We start from the raw sequence: 20,048 nt of genomic DNA, 5'->3' as shown, positions 1-20,048 counted from the left end.
TCCATTTCCCTGCTGGTGCAATGGTTTATAGAGTGGTTTCTGTATCAGTGTGCCAGTGCCCATCAGCAGCTGTGCACACACATAAATCTGGGATCGAAATATCACATAGTTCTCTATAGACAGATTGCTCCCCTTGGCTGAGTTGTAGTGTAACTTCATGATTCTCTCCGTAAGACATTTTAGAGCACTTTTATGACATAAAAGGTCTCAATGTCCTGACCTTTGCAGGACCAAAACGCATGTAAATCTTTTTTTAAAACTGGTATATATTTTAAAACATGTTTTTAATTTCACTAGGATTTTTTAAAGCTCTGCATACCTGGAAATTGAATGATTATTAATGGCTAATTGAATAAGGTTAAGTTGATATTTTTTGTTTCTGTTTGTTTTTCTTCAGAGAAGAGTATACATTTGCAAAAGACACAACCTCAAAGCATCAAGCTTTACTGAATTGTTAGCAAGCAAGCTTTAATAATGTGTTATAGCAACAGTGGATGCTGCCTAAGTTATGCATCCCAAGCAATGCAGTTTCACAGAGCTCATAGTGCTTGTAGGGAAAAAGGACATTGTTATGGACAAAATGTCATATATCATGTGAACATGCCAAAATATTTATGGATTACAAGAACAAAGAAAACAGAAAAGAGATTGTAAAACTAACCTGAAAAAGAACTTCTGTTCTATATTCTAGCTACAGAACTAACCAGAATACAGAGACTAAATTTCCACTAACATAATACAGTTTTGGTTAATGGAATGAAGTTATATTTTTTGGTTAAGACTGTGAATAATGTTATTAGACGATTGCATGAATTTGAAAAAGGACTCTAAGAAAGAGTGTCATGCTTTTCAGTCCACTCTGACCACCCCCTTCCCAGGTTGTATATTCTTTCATTCTGACCAAAAAAATAGAGTTCACATGCATAAAACATAGAAAAGGGAGATTCAAAACCACAAGTCTAGGTATTTCAGCAGGCCAATAGTAGCAGTAAATAGAAAAAATATATAATTTGCATGCCTTTCCTTACTTTTTCCTTTGGGTAGTTCTGTTGAAAGAAATATAAACAGAAAGCCATTGCTCATGAAAGTTTCAAAGATAAATTATACTCCCTCAACACATTGATTAGACTGTAATGTTTCCTACGCCTCCCCCCATTCTCTCCCCTTAATTTTCTCAGTGTTGCTCGGAGTTATTGCTGATTATCATAGGTGTTTCCATAAGTTAATTGTAAAACATTATTTGACAATGAACCTAGGATTATACTGTTTAACTATTTAAAATGATTTATATCTTGTAGTTTCTTAAATGTATGTGAACACATAAACACCCTGTACACATAAACCCTTATGAACAAATACAAAAGACACAGGTATACTTGCCACATGATTTATGATTTTACTCAAGACTTAAAGGAACTACTCAGTTCCATCGATGCTGGTATATCCAAGATTAATTAAATTTATGCTTTTTAGCAAAGTAAATGCTTGTTACTGAACATCGTTCAATTTCTTGTCCAGCAAACATTTCTTTGAAAATAATTACTGTGAAAGGTAAACATAGGCAGTATTTATTTTTATTACTGCCAAATATTTCTCATAGCGTTATTGTCTGGAAAGATTTGACTCTCTCTCTTTTTCTTTCTTTCTCAATATTTCTCTCTTTTTTTATCCCATATTTAGTTTTTTCTTTTGTGTGACTCCTTTAAAAAGGAATGCTGCTTGGGGGTTCATTAAATATAAGACAGAAAAAAGAAATATTCCCAATACCTTCTGCAGTTGTTCTTGTTTTCTTGGAATCTGAAAATACAAATATAAATTACTGACAAAGCAGATAAGAAAAATCAACAACTGAGAAGCTCACAACAAAATGTCCATACACTCTGAAATCATTTTCAATGAAATGGATTGATTGCATGTTGTATTTTTAGAATATGGGGCTTAAAGCTAAATTATTCTGTTTTTGAGAGGAGGAGTATTAGATTAAGGCAAGAAGTGAGAAACTTTTGATGTATAAATTATAGAAAAAATACAAAGGAAAATATCCACATCTAATTTGCATAGAAATTACATTGTGTCTATAGCAGCTAATGACCTTTTAATAAAATGTCAAACTGGGCAGATATACTGTCTGTTTCTATAGAGATGCGTTGGAATCCATGAAGTTAGTTGGCAATTTCTTCATTTGTTCAATCTATAGCAATCCTGGTGAAATGTATTGTACTCTCCTTGAATAATTGATGCATTTCCAGTACAAACAATAACTTATTCATATTATAATGAAAAAGAAACAGGTGATGATGGCTCATGGGTTACTGATGAACATATAATTTATTTAGTAATTGCTATGTAGTAACACGCATTCAGTGGTCAAAAGCCATCTATTCAATTTTTAGTCTTTTGGGTGTTCAGCCTATATCTGAGAAATTTATTATTTCCAGTATTTTTATACCATGAAACTCTCTATTCCTATCACTTGAAATTAAAAACAAGTGTTTTTTTAACTTGTTTATTTTAGAATGGAGGTATCTTAAATTTTTGCTTAGAATATTTCATTCTGTATATTCTGTTTTCTTCCTTTTACCTCTTCTGTAACTTAGTTTTGAAATTATCTGAATATTACTGAAATTAGAATCAAAATAATGAACTATAAATTTATACTTGCAAAAGATAAACTGTTCTCTGGCTGACAATTATATGGCTTAGAACCTAGAGCAATAGATATTCACTAACAATTTGGAAGTTAATGAATCTGTGTGCCTTATAGTGATGTAGATGGATCATGATTATAGTTCCACAATGAAGTAATGGACCTAAAATGTTTGAAGATGACAGTGAGTAGGAGACTGTTCACAAAAGACAGTTAGATGGTCAACTGAATTGTTTTATGAGAAAATGATAATCAGTAACAGGAATAGTGTGGTGAAAGTAATAACCTACTTCCACAGAAGTAGAAGCTGAAAACACATTTTAGGAGAGCAACTTGGGAAAAAAAATCTAGAAAGTCATTAAAATGGGCATACTTTTTGACACAGTAGTTCAACTTCTAGATTTCCAAGGAGAAACATGCAAAATTGTCATAAGAAAATCTTATACGAAGATGCTTTGTTTGTGACATTGTTTTATACCTCTAAATAAGGGGAATATTAACCAGTACCCTCCGTACAGTAGGGGAACTGTTCATAGGATTCACAGTATATCCACATAATAGAAAAACATAGTCATTAAAATGATGTTTTGCAATGTCTTCTTTCTGAATTTCTATTTTTTCTGTAATTGGGTTATGTTTCACGTTTAAGAGAAAAACAAACCTTATTTTTAAAAATAATATATCCTTGAAATGGAACACTTATTTATTGAGTAAACATTTATTAAACACTATTGTGTCCAGCATGGCTTAGTGAAAAGAATTTTTGACTAAATTTTTCTTAATACCTGCCACCTCACCCCAAAAACCCAATCTTTTTCTTGCTATTCATTTTCTCATCAGGAACTATAATGAAGTGGACCAAATTCATGATCTAAAACAAATGTGCTTTGCAAGCAATTTCTCATTTGTTTCCTTGATGAGTAATTATCCTAATTAGGTAAGCAGGTAATTCAAATAGTAGAAAAATATTATATAAAACAATTCCATATAAGAATGAGATAAATGTCATCTATCATCTTACTCATATGTCTAGCTATTTATTAATAATATACAGTGGCCACTCTTTTGGAGATACAGATTCTCCTACCAAAACAGATGAAAGTATTAAGTGGATAGTTCAATGGCTAGCACGACTTATCAATTAGTTTGGCTGCAGTATACTGGGATAGGATTTCTGCCTGTCCAAGAGGTTCTGTGATCCTTGTTGAGCAATCTTTTGAGCCCAGAGTACAGCCAATATGCAAAACACAGAAATATTATGGTGGGCACCTACAGTTGAAATACAACTGAAGGTAATGTTTGGGAGGAATGTTTGAACAGACAGAGGCTAAAATGTGGCATATTAGGACAAGATTATTTCCAGCCACCCCTATTTTTCAACTAGATGCTGGTATGGGGTAGAGGCAAAAAGCTTAATACAATATATGTAAGTCTGGAATGACTGTTGTTTTTAATCGTTTTTCTTTTCCCTGATAATAAGAATTGATAAATATTGTATTAGATATCCATTGTTCTGTAATAAAAGAATAAAAATAATATGAAGTCCAGGGTCAGGTAAAGTACATCACTTACTGAGATAAAGAAAAGTATTTCACGAAGTAGAAATGTAAAAAAATAATTCATGATCTAATCAAGCAGGTCTTTAAAGTTCAATATATTTGCTGTAAGAACTGGAAACTGTAGTGAAATGTACTTAAAATGTCATCAGAATTTCACGTCTTTTGGTTAGGAGTCAACAGAACAGCAGACTTACACAAGTAAATACCTAAGCAACCAAAAAATATAATGCTTAAAATTGAAAGATCACATACTGACCCTAAAGAGCTATTAGTCCCAGCACTTAATACTCATGTTATTAAACTTCATTATGCGCTCCCAGCACTCTGCTGAAATGGCTTAAAAATATTACAAGGGCTTGCTTGGTGAATACACCTCCCTAAAGGCCATCTGCCCAATAATCTGAACAACAGTCTTCTATTAAGAACATCAAGACCCAGAGCAGCTGATTGAAAAGCAGTGATGTGTTTGCAATCTGTTCAATTCATCACTCACTCAACTTTAGCAATGTATCAAGTATGGTCTATTATGTTCATGAATGATGCCAGAGGGAAATGAAATACCAATCCATATTGAAGGGAAAAATTAACTCTCTGATAGTCTAATAAATCAGGTAATGAAGTATGCCGTGTGTGTGTGTGTGTGTGTGTCACTTGCCAATTGGCATCCTTATTCAATTACAATAACAGAAACTTTGCATTGTTTTTCAGCATGATTCCTCTTCAGATCTCAATGATGAAGCCCTAGAATTTAGGACTAATTCTCACATGCATTCAACTCTACTTGGACTTGCCCTAGTTACAGTAAATAATAAATCTCATCTGGCTAGTTCTCAATGGAGCTGTATCCTTCAGAAGATAACCTGTGTTGAAAAACCCACAGGCTTGAGGACTTCCCTGGTGGTACAGTGGTTAAGAATCCACCCACCAATGCATGGGACATGCATTCAATCGCTGGTCCAGGAAGATGCCACATGCCACAGAGCAACTAAGCCCATGCACCACAACTACTGAGCCTGAGCTCTAGAGCCCGCGAGCCACAACTACTGAAGGCCACGTGCCTAGAGCCCGTGCTCCGCAACAAGAGAAGCCACCGCAATGAGAAACCCATGCACGGCAATGAAGAGTAGGCCCTGCTCAGCACAACTAGAGAAAACCCAGGTGCAGGAATGAAGACCCAAGGCAGCCAAATATAAATAAAATAAATAAGTTTATAAAAAAAAAAAAAAACACAGGCTTTCCAACCCCTAGAATTTCATCAACGAAGCTGAGGTTAGTTGAATGAGATCTACCTAGATCTGCTAGTGTAACTCAAGTAGCAGCTAACGATCATATACACTTAAGATAAAATTGTTAGTAATTGACTATAAATTCCCAGACCTAAAAAACTCACTATAATACAACTCCCAATTTGAAAAAAAAATCGTTTCTTGCCTGGGATATGAAAATTTGAGTTCCTACTCTTACTTCTTGTGGCTATAATATTTATCTTAAGAGTCCTAGATATTACTGATTCATTCACAAAATAAATATTTGTTGAGCAATGTACAAACTAAGGAAATGTGTTAGTTCCTGTAGGGGATAAAAGTGAATTAGACATGGTCCCTTTAGTCACAAGTCTTAAAGTCAAGTAGAATAGAAGGAAAATGATGCAAGTAATATGAAGTACAAGGGGCATGAAATAAACAATACTAAGGAAGTACACAAATATTCTGAAGGGAGATTATAAATGAAAGAGAAAAAATATTTAATTGGGAGGGTCAGAGAGACATCCTAGAACAGTGGTCCCCAACCTTTTTGGCACCAAGGATGGCTTTCGTGGAAGACAATTTTTCCACGGACAAAGTGGGTGGGGGATGGCTCAGGCGTTAATGAAAGTAATGGGGAGTGGTGGGGAGCAATGGGGAGTGGCAGATGAAGCTTCGCTCACTCGCCTACCGCTCACCTCCTGCTGTGCAGCCTGGTTCCCCGGGGCGTTGGGGACCCTTGTCCTAGAGGGAAGAGAATTTATCTTGAGCCCTAAGAACACTGAGTATTCATAGAAGGAAAAGAAAGGGTAAGATCTATTATGATAATAACAGGGACAATGGCTAGACAGCACATTGTATATGTAAAATTGAAAGTGACTTAGTATGGATGAAATACATAATATATAAAGGAAGAAACTGGGTGGGAGAGTTCCACCAGGTTCCACCACGGTGCCCTGGTGGCTTTGCACTAGCCATATATGCCATTCAGGCAAAGATCTGAACCAGAGCTAATTCTGAGTCTGGCAGGATGTCTTGTGATCCTTCAAGAACGTAAGGGGATGGGAGGCTTATGAGGATTTTCTATGAGGTCATCTTCCACATGTCTCTCTGTCTCTCCTGGAGGTTGTCATGAGACAACTTCTCATTGCCTCCTGGGTTCTCCTGCCTAGAGCCCTTTGAGAACAGACCTGCAGACCACTGGCTGTAGTCCAGATTTGAGTCCTCAGCAAAAAGGTGTCCCTAACTTATGTTGAATTATCTGGTGTGTTGAATTTTTGGTGTGTGGGACAAGGACAATCAAGAGCTGGCACCTTTAGATACCCTTGCTTTTGCTGGCCATGAAAGTAATAAATTGTCTCAATCTGAAAAGAGATCATTGTATTTCTACTGGTGGAATTTGTCAGTCCTTGGCTTTGCCTTTGCCTTGATATGTGCTTGATAGGAGGTCAGGAAACACTCTGTGGGGACTTAAATTACAGGTTAAGGCTTGTAGACTATGTTCTGTGGTCAGTGTGGTGCTACTGACTATTTTAAATAGGTAATGACATAAAGTGTTTCATGAAGTCAGTTCAGTATTTTGGAAGAAAATATTTAGGGAAAGCATTACAGGTAGAATGATTATTTAGGTCAGAGATACTCAAACTTTTTTATCTCAGGACTCCTTTAAAAATCTTAACAATTGTAAAGGACTCCAAATAGCTTTTATTTACGTAGGTTCTATCTACGACATTTATAATTAAAAAAAAATAAAGCTGATAATATTTTAAATATATAAATATATATTTATTAATTACAAAATTTAAAACCTGTTACCTGTTACCATAAATATACTTTTTATGACAAATATATTTTCCAATACCAAAAAAATGATGAGATGAAGGACTTTGTTTTACACTTTTGTGAATCTTCTTAATGTCTGGCAAAGATAGTTGGATTCGCATATCTCCTTAAGCATTCATTCTGTTGCAATATCACACATTATGTAGCTTCTGGAAAACTCTAGTGCACACTCATAAGAGAATGAGAGTGAGAAGGAAATGATAAATCCATATTTTTATAAATATATTTTTGATCTTGCAGAACCACTGAAAAGGTCTCAGGCACTTCCAGTAGTTCTTGACCACATCTTGAGAACCTCTGATTTTCAAGATCGTTTCCCTGGTTCACGCAAGAAGTTAGTAAGACCAACATGAGGTCACAAATGAGGATGTGAGATCGCAACTGAAGGAATGGAGGCTGTGAGTGAAGATTAGCTTTTCTAATTACTTTAGGATGGATTAGACAAGATAATTTAGTCAAATTAAAAATTCCAGAGGACTAAATTTTAGTGGCAAAGGAAAAACAGGAGTCAAAGTTTACACTACAATTTGAGTCCTGGTGTCTGCAAAGAGAATGGGATGACTCTATAAGAAGAAATAAAGGAATAAGCATATGTTTATAAAGAAAAATATAATTTGATTAGGACTTTGACTTTGGGAACCTGATGGACAGTAGGAACGTGTGTTAATAAATCACAAGGAAAGTGTCTGCTGAGGGAGAAAGAGTGGCAACTTCAGTAGAAAAAGTCTTGTCACAAAAGGACCTCAGCTGAACATTTATTCAGAAACGTTACTCTACTTAGGCTAAGATATGCTTGCTCTGACACCGAAACTGCTAACAACAGTAAACTTGATGGGCAAAGCTCAATGGAGCCAAGGGTCTCTCTTGCTAAGTTTTGTGAAAGAGATTTGATGAGACATGCTGTAATAAGATCTTAATATGAACAGCAAATCTTCAGAGTTCACTAACGCAAGAAGCTCTTTGTGGCCTGATGCCTGCTTATCATAAAGGAGTTCATATGCACTTTTATTTCTGTGTTTTAAAATTCACCACAAAAACTTCTCAAGAGCATTCTAATTAAATCCCTGAAACCCCCCTTATTCTCTTTTTCTTCAGGAAAGTTGTCAACCTTTAGTATCTTTGACTATATCCAAAAAGGTTGAACGTGAATAAACTTTGTGTAAAATAAAATACTGAAAATCCAAATTGTATGCCACCTGATGATTGGTATTAAACTTGCCTCATTTGAGGAAAAATGTGCTTCCTGCCTCTACGGAAAAGATTTCTATAATCTTTACTGAGATCATTGAAAATAAGAAACAAGAGCCAAGAAGCTTAAGTCCATATACCTCCTCTGCTTTGCTTAACAGAAGATACAGAGAGGGAAATAGCAACTCATGAAATGTAAAATCAAGCCACTGCCTAGAATGGCTGGCCATTAAGCCTATTCTCCTACTATACATTGAGAGAAATGAAAATTACGCTGAATAGTTTTTATCTTAAATATCATCATCTTACCAATTTAAAAAGTTTTCCAAACAAGAGATGAGAGATAATCTATGAAACCCTTTGGAAATGACAATTTAATAATAATGATGATGATAGTGATGGTAATATTAAGAAATAGTCAGGAGTATATGTTTTATATATTTCACAGCTGGTGATGCACACTGGATTACTTGAGTCTCCAAGGGCAAAGCTCTGCTTGGGCTCCCCAGGCTCTTCCAAAAATTGTCCATCGCATATGGACAATTTTTCAGAAAAGTGAAAAAAGCCACATAATTCAGGAAAAACAGAACCAAGCATAGCAATGAGGGGGAAAAATACATATAAAGCTTATAGCTGTGAATTGTAATTTGACTGTTTCATATACCCAAAAGTCTTCTAATACTTTGGTTTGAATGCCAATGAATGGAAAAATAACTGTTCATATTACTCCTTTACCTAAATCAAATGGTAAATTGTTCTTTATTCAGAAGAAGGAAGGATGGAGGGAAGATAAACATCTTTGAGTACTTACTATCTGTCAAAAGCTGCGTCAGGAACTTACTATCTCTTTTTTCTTGTAAGGTCTCTGTATACACACCACAATGTTGATCATATAAATGATATAATTTCCAAAATGCACTGAAATATTTGCTATGTGTATATGGGGAATTAATACTGATTTCTATGCCTTTATAATAAACACAGTGATATGTATTAGTTGACTTTTATGATACTATGTTTTGTTCTCCTAGGTAAGTAATAACCAACTAAAATATTTTCTCCTTCTCAGATCTATTGACTCTTAGATTCTTGTTTAACAGAAGCAGAATGTGACTCCCAAGCTATCAGGACTATGTAAAATTCTGATGATATTAAATATAAAATATAACACTTGTTTTCTTATTTTTTCTCAGATCATATGAACACTAATGTAGAATATAATTGTCATTTTCAAAGTCATAAGTGCTTATATCTACATGCCATTTTTACTGAGAAAATAAACTAGATTCATAAACAGTAATGATAGCTAGAGACCCTATCTAAGAGTAGTCAGGCTCTTCATTAGAAACATCTCTAAATAGAGATATTAGAAATATCTTTCTCAAGATCTGCAAGACATCACTTTGAAACATAATCATCAAAAGACATAGCAGTCCCATATCCCAGTATCTGTGGAAGGGTAGGAGCCTAATTTCATAGGAAATTAAAAAACCCAGATGGCCTCATCACATTGACCAGCTCCCACCCCAAACCCACCAACACCCTCCAGTGCTTTTCTACGAGCTCACACCAGAACTTTAAAACTCTCATTTTTGTTTCAGCGGAGTTGAGTTCAATTTCTCCTATTGTAAACAGACTTGACTCCTATCGCAATAGTCTTGAATAAAGTCTCTCTTGCCTGTATAAGTCCATCAGGTGCAGTCTCTTTTTGACAGCAGGGAATAAATGACTCCATATCAAGACATCATGACAAAGGGAGGTGGAGTGCAAGTGATGGACTATGACTTATTTTCAATATAATCGAACAAAAAAACATCAGTTGCTTGTCAGTGTCAGAGATATAAGTAGTCAATACAAGAAAATTGGTCTGTATTTTATGTATTTTTGAAATTTGATAAAATTGCTAATGAAATAGGAGGCCCAGGATTTTGAGAGGCTGTGTTTTACCCCCTGTATATTGAGAAAGATTAGATTAAAATTACTTTTTAAAAAAGTAGTTCACCCTTTAGTGTGAAGTGATGTTCTAGGAAAAACACGTTCACACGAAATGTATGCACATAATGGATCCAAAGCAAACACAGACAAGCTGACAGTCAAAATTCAACTCTGATTATTGGTAAATTGTTCACACAAAAAGCATAGTGGAACTTTGCATAAAACATACCTTCCTTCTTTTCATCTTTTTTAGTTGCTGCTGAAATAAGGGAAAGAAAATAGTGTTAAAACATATTAAATAGCCATTCCTCAGAAAACTGAGACTATGAGGATGTAGTGCATATATTCATAAACTTAGTGGTTATCAATGCACAAGTTAATTCATCCAAATCTGAAATAAGAGAATAAATTGAAAATATTATTTCATATGAAGTTTTTCTTTTAATTCAGATATAAACATAAAACCAAAAAAGGAGAATAAAAATATATTGTTACACAGACAAGAAGTTAAAATAATAAGTATGTGTTTAGCATAATTACATTTTAGGTTTGAAATTGTTATATATGACCAAACAACAATCCCTTCTAAAATAAAAGGAATAGATCTATGCAAAAAATAGAGTCCATAAATTATCTGTGCCTAGTTACCGAAGAATTATATACCAGTTTATTTTACATAGTTACAATAACAGTGTATAAAATGTATCACTTCAGAAAGTTAATGAAAATCCCACCCTCCTTTTAGCAAATGTATATCATCATTTACATAGAGAAAAGGCATGGCACACCTTAATTACCTTTGAATTCTGACTTCCTCTGTGGTGGAATTCATCTAACCCTCATGATCAAGATCATGAGTCTAAACTAGGATCCAAGTTGTAGTTTATGTGTGTTACTGGAAGGGAGCATTTGGGGGAGGCTCAGTCATCTTGGAATTGTTCCAAGCAAACCTATGATGTCTTAAGCCACATTAACTGAATCAGAGGTCATGTACATCCCTTAAGGTAATTCCTCCTATGTGGATTAGAATTTGGGGGACCACTGTCAACCAACATCCAGGACTACATTGGATCTATATTCTGTTCTACAATTGCCAAAACACTTTCATGTACATCCTCTCTTTGGTCTTCATAGCAACCTTTTAAAAAAGGCAGCCCAGAGCAAGAAACTAAGCCTTAGAGACATCAAATGATTTACAGATGTTCACATAGTGAGCAAGAAGCAGAATTGGGTATAAAAATCAGGAACAAAAGACTGAAAAGAAATATATTTAAATTTATTATTTTAATGTATTACCGGTCTTCTAAAATCTGTTTTCTAAATGTTATTAATATACCATTACTTTCAGAGTAAAAAAGTAAATTTACAAGCAAATTAATTCTACTTTGTCACATTTGTTTCTTTTTAATGGAGTTTTAATTAATAGCATACAAAATGTAGAGAGGATTTATATCTATAATGTTTTTAAGTTAAGAAATTTGCCTATTCCAATGATATAGTGAGGAGAGTAATAAAGATAACTAAAATGAATTAAAGGATATGGACACTGTCGGACAGATTTCAAAGCCACCAGGCATTATTTCAGCAAACCCTTTGAGTTTGACTCAATAGACGTATTTGTAGTTAGTTCTTTGCTTTACAAATAAGAATTTCCTTCAAGAAGCATCATAATTTTCAAAATCACCCATCATGTATACATTTGATTCTGGAATTCACTTGAAATTTCGCATTTCACCTGGAGCTTGTAGAATAAGGACAAGAATTGAAATGGTGCTGTCCTTTCAGATGTTGCAAAAGAGGATTTTACTTTGTTTTTCTATGGGAGGTTATCTCCACGATATCTCCCATAATTTAAGTCATAACCTCTCTCAAGTTGGGTCAAAGGGTGAAGGTAGAGGGCTCTTTCAATAAAAACAAAATAAAATGACACAAAATCACAAATTAAAAATTGCTGTGGTCCTTTCCAGGGTCCTGGGAGAGTCTCTGGCAAGGGAGTGGCCCTGGTACCTAACTTCATCAGTTGAGCAATAAACCCGAGGGGCAACCAAGGCCAGAAAGAAGACTAAGAACATGAACACACTTTGAAGAACCATCATCTCTTATGAATTCCACAGAGAAGAAAAGCTCTAAAACAAATTTCTCAAAGAAGTGGCAAAATCTTTTGCAGCTGCTTTGAATTTTTTTGACTCCTAAATAATATAAGAAGAACAATGTGCACATGTGCACATGGTTGTGCAGGTATGTGGGTATTACACACTTTCCTCTTCCCCATTCTAACATTCTTAAATAATTTCAGCCCTTAACTTTACAGTAAGAGAGAAAAGAGCTGAACTAAGGAGTTTGACTTATTCCTTCATAACTGACACTGGCTTTGCTTCTTGCCCTGTATCCCTTGAAGGTTGATGGGTTTTACTCACTGTCATCTGGAAAGCCATGTGATCTGTCAAGCTGGATTCTGGCCCAGAAGTTAATCAAAACCAGGGTTTCAGGGTCCAACTGTTTCCAGAATGGTTTTGTAACTTTTGTTCATGTATCCTACTGCTGGCACTCAATTCAGCTCACCTGACTCTAATCTATTTAACTGCATTACAATGGCTGGATGACTGATTTACTGAGTGGGAGTGATTCTTAACTATTTAGCTCTTGTTTTTCTCATTGTAGTGAGACTGTAATGAACCCTGAAATCTCCACCAAGAAACTATCAGAACTAATAAATCAGTTTAGTAAAGTTGCAGGATACAGGATTAATATACAGAAATCTGTTGCTTTTCTATGCACTAATAATGAACTATCAGAAAGAGAAAGCAAGAAAACAATTCTGTTTAAAATTGCATCAAAAAGAATAAAATACCTAGGCATAAGCTTAACCAAGCAGGTGAAAGATCTATACTCTGAAAACTATAAAACACTGATAAAGCAATATGAAAATGATACAAAGAAATGGAAAGATACCCCATGTTCTTGAACTGGAAAAATTAATATTGTAAAAATGTCCATACTACACAAAGCAATATACAGATTTGATGCAAACCCTATCAAAATACTGATGACATTTTTCATGGAACTAGAACAAATAATCCTAAAATTTATATGGAACCACAAAAGACCCCGAATTTCCAGAGCAATCTTGAGACTGCAATGGATAATATTTTAGTTATTTTGTTCTTTTTGTTCTCTAACAGATGGGATACTTTTAATGTTTGCTTTGAGACCAAAAGGAAAAAAAATACACCGAAATACAATAACACAGATGCCTATAGACCCATCTTTTTTTTAAATGAGAAATAAGTTTACTGTTTAAGCCACCCATGATATTCTGTTATAGCAGCCCAAACTAAGATAACATGTGAATCTACAATTATCTCAGTAGTTGAAAGGAAATAAAGATACCATTTTCCTGGCTCAGTGTACTGTCCTCCTTTCCAAATGTACACCCACCCACCCACAGGACTCCACAGGCACATCCCTAGATTTATGCACAGAGTAAGATCCAATACCCTGGTACATCATGAGAGATAAGTGGCAGCACCACACCAGAGTATCAACTGCAGTATCTTGAGATGGGAATTTAGGAAATATTTGATGTAGATCCATCTTTTAAAGCGAGTTCCATTATGGTTCCTGTCCTCACTCGGGCATTTCATTCTCAACAGGTGTCTTCCTAGCTGTTACAACTAACTGATTAAAAAATGATTCCTTATTTCTCTCCTTCCTTTCGCCATTTTGGTCTATATTCCATTCCTGCACCACAACTTATTGTGGAATATCTATTAACCAGATTGATATCCCATCTAAGTTCTAACTGGCTACAGAAAAATCATTGCCTGGATAACATTCCGTCTGCTCAACATAAACCTGCCCAAAAGTGAATCCTCTTCTTTTCTCTTAAGCTCATTCCTTCCCCTGGGACTTATCACTATGACAATTATAATGATCCTATTCACCAACGCTCGAAAGCTCAGTACCATTTTATTTTTTCTTTGTTTCATCTGTATAGTTTATCAAATATTATGTCTTCAAAATGTTCACCTTATTTGCATTTCTCTGGAGTCATTTGCGCCATCCTAGTTGAGGTTATTGTCTCATGTCTTGATAGTGACAACAACCTTTCATAATTATCGCTTTTTATATCGACTTAAGTCATCCGCTTACTAGCAATGCTGTTTTTTCTTCCAGTTTATTTTTTAGTCATGCTACAAACTCAAGTCACCCCTCATCCATGAGGAATCCCTCTTACTGAAAATCACTTTGTCTTAATTCTTTGGCATTTATTATCTCTACCATTTAATTCAGCACTACAAGATATTCAATTTGTGTTGTTACTTAAATTTCTCGTATCTCCAAATTGTAATCTCCTGTAGTGTAAAGACATTTATGTCATTGTCTTCTCAGTGTCTCCAAACTCTTTGTTAAAATAATTTTTTAAGTACTTCCAAAAAAGAATGCTATATGTTAATTATAATTAATATGTACATATATACATAATTTATATAAAACTAGGGTTTAAATAGTTCCTTTGTTATAAAAGTAAAAATAAATAAATAAATGAAGAGATATACTCTAACTTTTACTCCACTATAAACATCACTGTCAATTTTGTCACTGTATCTATCAAAATTATCAGTCTCTGCTATAGTAATATTGCCATTGTGTTTAAGCTGTCTCCACATGGAGTACTTGCACATATCAATTACTTCTATGCATAATTTAATTATGCAGCTGTGGTGTTATAAAACCTGTCTACAAAAGGTCTACTGAGTATGTGCACAACACAAGTGACATTTATCCCTGCTTGGTGTGTCCCTGCTTTGATGTGTCATTACAATTTAGTGAACATATATATATAGCCCCTAACTCTTGCCTTGTACACTGTTCTCAATCAGCACTTTCATCTAATCTCATAAAAGGATAGTTTTACAAGCCTTCAAAACTCTACCTGATTATTCACTCAACAATAAATGCTTTATTCTGGAAGCATTAAGTTCTGAGTCTGCCTAATCCAATGTACTTGGAATATAAAAGTGAAGAGCCCATGGCCCCAGGCTCAAATCTGAAGCAGATTTCCAAATATCTCTGCAATTCTCTCCCCTGAACTCCTCTAATAGGAGGCTGAAGTAACACGAAGTGCCTGCCTCGAGTCATAGTTCCACACCTACCATGACCTTCAGAAGCCTCAGTTAAAACAGACTGTGCCAGGCTATTGTGCTTTTTTATGAGAACATATATGCATTAACTGCAATAATTCTTGAACTAGGTAGTCATTCACTTAAGGAATCCGCTCTGAGCTGCGTTTTCATGAATAGAAAACACAAAAGTGATGATAATATTTGCCCTGCTTTTCTACTTCCCATAATATTAATGACATTCCTGATCAGAACTCTTCTAAAGAAGAATCAGTTTTGTTGATCAACCCAATGATCAAATGAAAACTAAAACCTTGTATCATAGTTCTTAACCATTCTAGCACATATACTTTATAAACAACATGATTGGGTCAAATGGCTAGTCAACCCATTTTACCAATATGTACTAGGATGATTCTGTATATTGCTGGGTCCAGGATTAAATGTAACAGAAAATTTTGGATCAGATGGAATCATGTCATGTGCTGAGAAGTCTGCTACAAGGGGCTTCTGCACAGAAACAAATGTACCACCACCTAAATGCATCTCCTTTATTGGTCAATGCTGTATAATATGGCAAAGGAGAAAAAATAAAGATTTTCTCCAGTAAATATTTTACTTTTTCTTTCCTGAGTGTTCTATAAAGTGAACAATGGAGTTAGAGTAGCTTTCTCAAAGGATGTGATTTCAGGTGATAGTTGAAAAATAACATTACAGGAAAATTATTTTAAAGAAGTACTTTTCCCAAACTGATGATTTAAAGAATCAATATATTTTCTAAAGTTCTCTTAAACAAAACCACTTTTGATGTCCCAAAGATATTAGTGAGTGAGAAAACAAACTTTCTCAGATGGCTCATAAAAGCTAGGATGATTACTTTGTAGTCATATCTGATTTTTGCAGTCTCAATATACAGATGAAGTAGTATTAATTTAACAACATTCTGACTGAATTTTCTAGTATGACACAAATTAAAATGCATAACTAAAAATATTGGAAACTTTATATATTTGTGTATCTCTATCTGTCCATCATATTATCTTCTATGTATCAATTAATCTATGGTTTATTTTTGGATGTACAAGTAAAAGCTCAATGACAAACCTGGAGTCAAGATACGAATTCTTGGGTCATTCAGTGTCTCCTCTGCAAATGTGGCATTACTCTCAGTTGCACTTTCTCCAATTACTAAATAAATTTTTGAAATGTGCATCTTCATGCAACAACAAAATGTTTTCTATAATAACCCAGCAGATGGTGCTATTCTGCAATAAACAGCTTTGGCTATTGTCAAAAAAGAGCTACTGTAAGTTTTTTTTAAAAAAGCAATAGAATTTTTAAGTGTTTTATTGCCTACCTTGTGCTGCAACTTTTATTGTCCCTTGTTTGGCTTCTGGGACTTTGCCAGGATCTTATGGAAAAAAAAAAAAGAGACATAAATAAATTACCATGAAGTACTATTTCAGAAGGATATATAACAACAAAAAAAGGAAAAATTATAAAAACACAAACATAAAAACACTGCCTTTGGCACTCAGAATTTTTGTTAAGAAATGAACACAATTATTAGGAGAACCACTGAGAATCAGGCTTACCGAGACAGAAATAAAGTAACTGAACCAAATAAAATCATAAAATAAAGTTTCCCAAAACTATTTTGCTTCACTGTTAACTGACCATGGAATACTTTGCATTCATTTAGCACCTGAATTTGATTTTTTAAATTAATTAATTAATTTATTTTTGGTTGCATTGCGCCTTTGTTGCTGCGCGTGGGCTTTCTCTTGGGGCGACCTAAGGCTACTCTTCATTGCGATGTGTGGTCTTCTCATTGCGGTGGCTTCTCTTGTTACTGAGCATGGCTCTAGTTGTGCAGGCTTCAGTAGTTGTGGCAGGTGGGCTCAGTAGTTGTGGCTTGCAGGCTCTAGAGTGCAGGCTCAGGAGTTGTGGCGCATTGGCTTAGATGCTCTGCGGCATGTGGGATCTTCCTGGACCAGGGCTCAAACCCCTGTCCCCTGCATTGGCAGGCAGATTCTCAACCACTGCACCACCAAGGAAGCCCTTAGCACCTGAATTTGAAAATCTCAGAATTCTTCATATATTATTTCTGTATGATTAGCCCTTTGAAATGCGTGGAGCATTAAGACATAAATAAAATGGCTCACTGAAGGTCACTGAGTAACTAATAAGAGAACAAAGCCCAGAACAATCAAATTCCAGGATAAGCTTTTGACCTAAGATGTCATTCCCTACACTGCTGTGGTGCCCATCAACTATAACCATGGCCCTGGACAACAATATGTGTTGTGAGAGTATGAGCAAGTTTCATTTTGAATCTTTCTTCCCTCTTGTCTTAGGGGGGTTTTGTTGGTTTTGTTTTTTGTTTTTTTTCTTTGTTCAGAATGTTCTCTTAAAAGAAACGGGGTACCAAAAAAATCTAACTTATACCATAGACATTTAAATATATTATTTGATTAATTAGCATGAAAATAAAGGAGAAACAAAGATTTTTAAAAGCAATGGATCATTTCACATTTCACTAAATAATTGTTCATGATTGCCTTTACTAAGTTTTCAATAATTGAATTATCATTTAACAACATGGGAGGGAAGATTTGGTCATTTGTTTTATGTATTAATCTTTATTTGCTCATTTATCACATATTTATTTAGGACCTATTATTTGTATGTACTAAGCTAGGTGTAAATGTAGTAGTTGATACACATATATATTATAATCTTTCATTTAATTATCATCAAATGTTGATTACAGGTTAATATTATAATCTTAGTTAGAATTATAAAATAACAAGATTACATCAGAATAACTTGGCCAAGAATCATAAGCAAAGAATCAATGTTTCATTGGCCAAACACCAGAGGTTTAATTTCTAATTCATGCTTTACCTCTTGTTGGTGAGATAATTATTCATTTGTATTATAATCATGATACAAAAATAGTAATTTTTCATTCTGTTTTTATATAAAAGAAATATTATTTATCCACATATATGGTTTACGTTATTCCTAAATTTATTTCTTAAGACAAAATATCTTTTGTCAAAATTAAATGGAGTCCATTCTACCTATGATCTTTTTATTATTAATTTCTTTTATTCCTGGAGGAACATGCAACTATCATGTTAGTGCTACCTTTTTCACATTTAGAATAGTTGGTTTCAAATCAGAATTAATCAAGATTTACATATAGATAGTGAATTCTAACTAATATATTTCTAAGTATTACTCTACCCTATCACTAGCATTTAGTGGGTACTTAATAAATAATTGGTGAATGAAAAGGTGGATGAAAGGATACAAGAATACATAGGAAAGATCATCAAAAGTACCCTAAACTGCCTAAGCGTTTTACTACTTAAAGATCTCAACATATCAGAGAACTGTAGAGTAGTTCTGATTTTAAAAAAAAAAAAAGATTTTAAAAATAGTTGTCAGTAAAGTACCTTAGCATTTTTATAGTCAAATTTCCCCCATCTTTTCTCTTTTATGTCTTCTTAGACCACTGTTTCTTTTTTTCTTTTTTTTTTTCTTTTTTTTTTTGCGGTACGCGGGCCTCTCACTGTTGTGGCCTCTCCTGTTGCGGAGCACAGGCTCCGGACACGCAGGCTCAGCGGCCATGCCTCACGGGCCCAGCCGCTACACGGCATGTGGGATCTTCCCAGACCGGGGCACGAACCCGTGTCCCCTGCATCGGCAGGCGGACTCTCAACCACTGCGCCACCAGGGAAGCCCTAGACCACTGATTCTAAACGAGTTCTCCATGCCTACGATTCTGTTGGACCACCCGGTATACCCTATTGTGAATTATGGAGAGCTTTTCTTAGAGCCTTATTAATAACTTCTCCCATTGATCATTCGGTTCCTCTGTCAGCCTCTAATCTATGGAGGGCACATGCAGAGGTGAGCAAATTTGACATCTGCTAGTGTACAGTATTTCCATGTTCAAAACCAACGCTTTAAGAAGGAAGCAACTCTGAAACCATAAATGTACATTAAGAAGGCCAGACAAAAACTACACAAGGGGCTTCCCTGGTGGTGCAGTGGTTGAGAGTCCGCCTGCCGATGCAGGGGATGCGGGTTCGTGCCCCAGTCCGGGAAGATCCCATATGCCACGGAGCGGCTGGGCCTGTGGGCCATGGCTGCTGAGCCTGTGTGTCCGGAGCCTATGCTCTGCAACGGGAGAGGCCACAACAGTGAGAGGCCCGCGTACCACAAAAAAAAAAAAAAAAAAAAAAAAAAAAAAAAAAACCTACACAAGAGTGAAAACACATTAAATCTTTACAGTCAAGTTTTCAGTATACATAATTTCTCTCTCCTTTTGATTACTGCCAACTGCAAATGAAACTAACCTTTTACTAGAATAATTTTTCCTTTTTTCAATTTTTTATTAGATAATTTTTATAGTTACGTTTTTGAAATAAAATAGTGATTTAAATAAGAACACAGGACAATAAGAAAATTCAACTGAAGTTTATAATAATTCTGAAAT

At 34.9% G+C, this 20,048-nt stretch overlaps 1 protein-coding gene across 1 annotated transcript in view; it reads right to left on the bottom strand.

The window, feature by feature from the left end:
• Positions 1-20,048, bottom strand: part of TRDN (triadin) — a gene marked incomplete at both ends in the record, with an annotated part of 300,072 nt that overhangs the window by 118,854 nt on the left and 161,170 nt on the right. The window contains 4 exon segments of the mRNA XM_082633775.1: positions 1,029-1,046; positions 1,768-1,797; positions 10,645-10,674; positions 16,896-16,949. Coding sequence (XP_082489901.1) covers positions 1,029-1,046; positions 1,768-1,797; positions 10,645-10,674; positions 16,896-16,949 — 132 coding nt within the window.

The sequence above is a fragment of the Mesoplodon mirus genome, assembly GCF_964341445.2.
Source record: "Mesoplodon mirus genome assembly, chromosome: 10".
In the NCBI taxonomy this organism is placed as follows: Eukaryota; Metazoa; Chordata; class Mammalia; order Artiodactyla; family Ziphiidae; genus Mesoplodon; species Mesoplodon mirus.
This window is presented reverse-complemented; position numbering and strand designations above follow the sequence as displayed.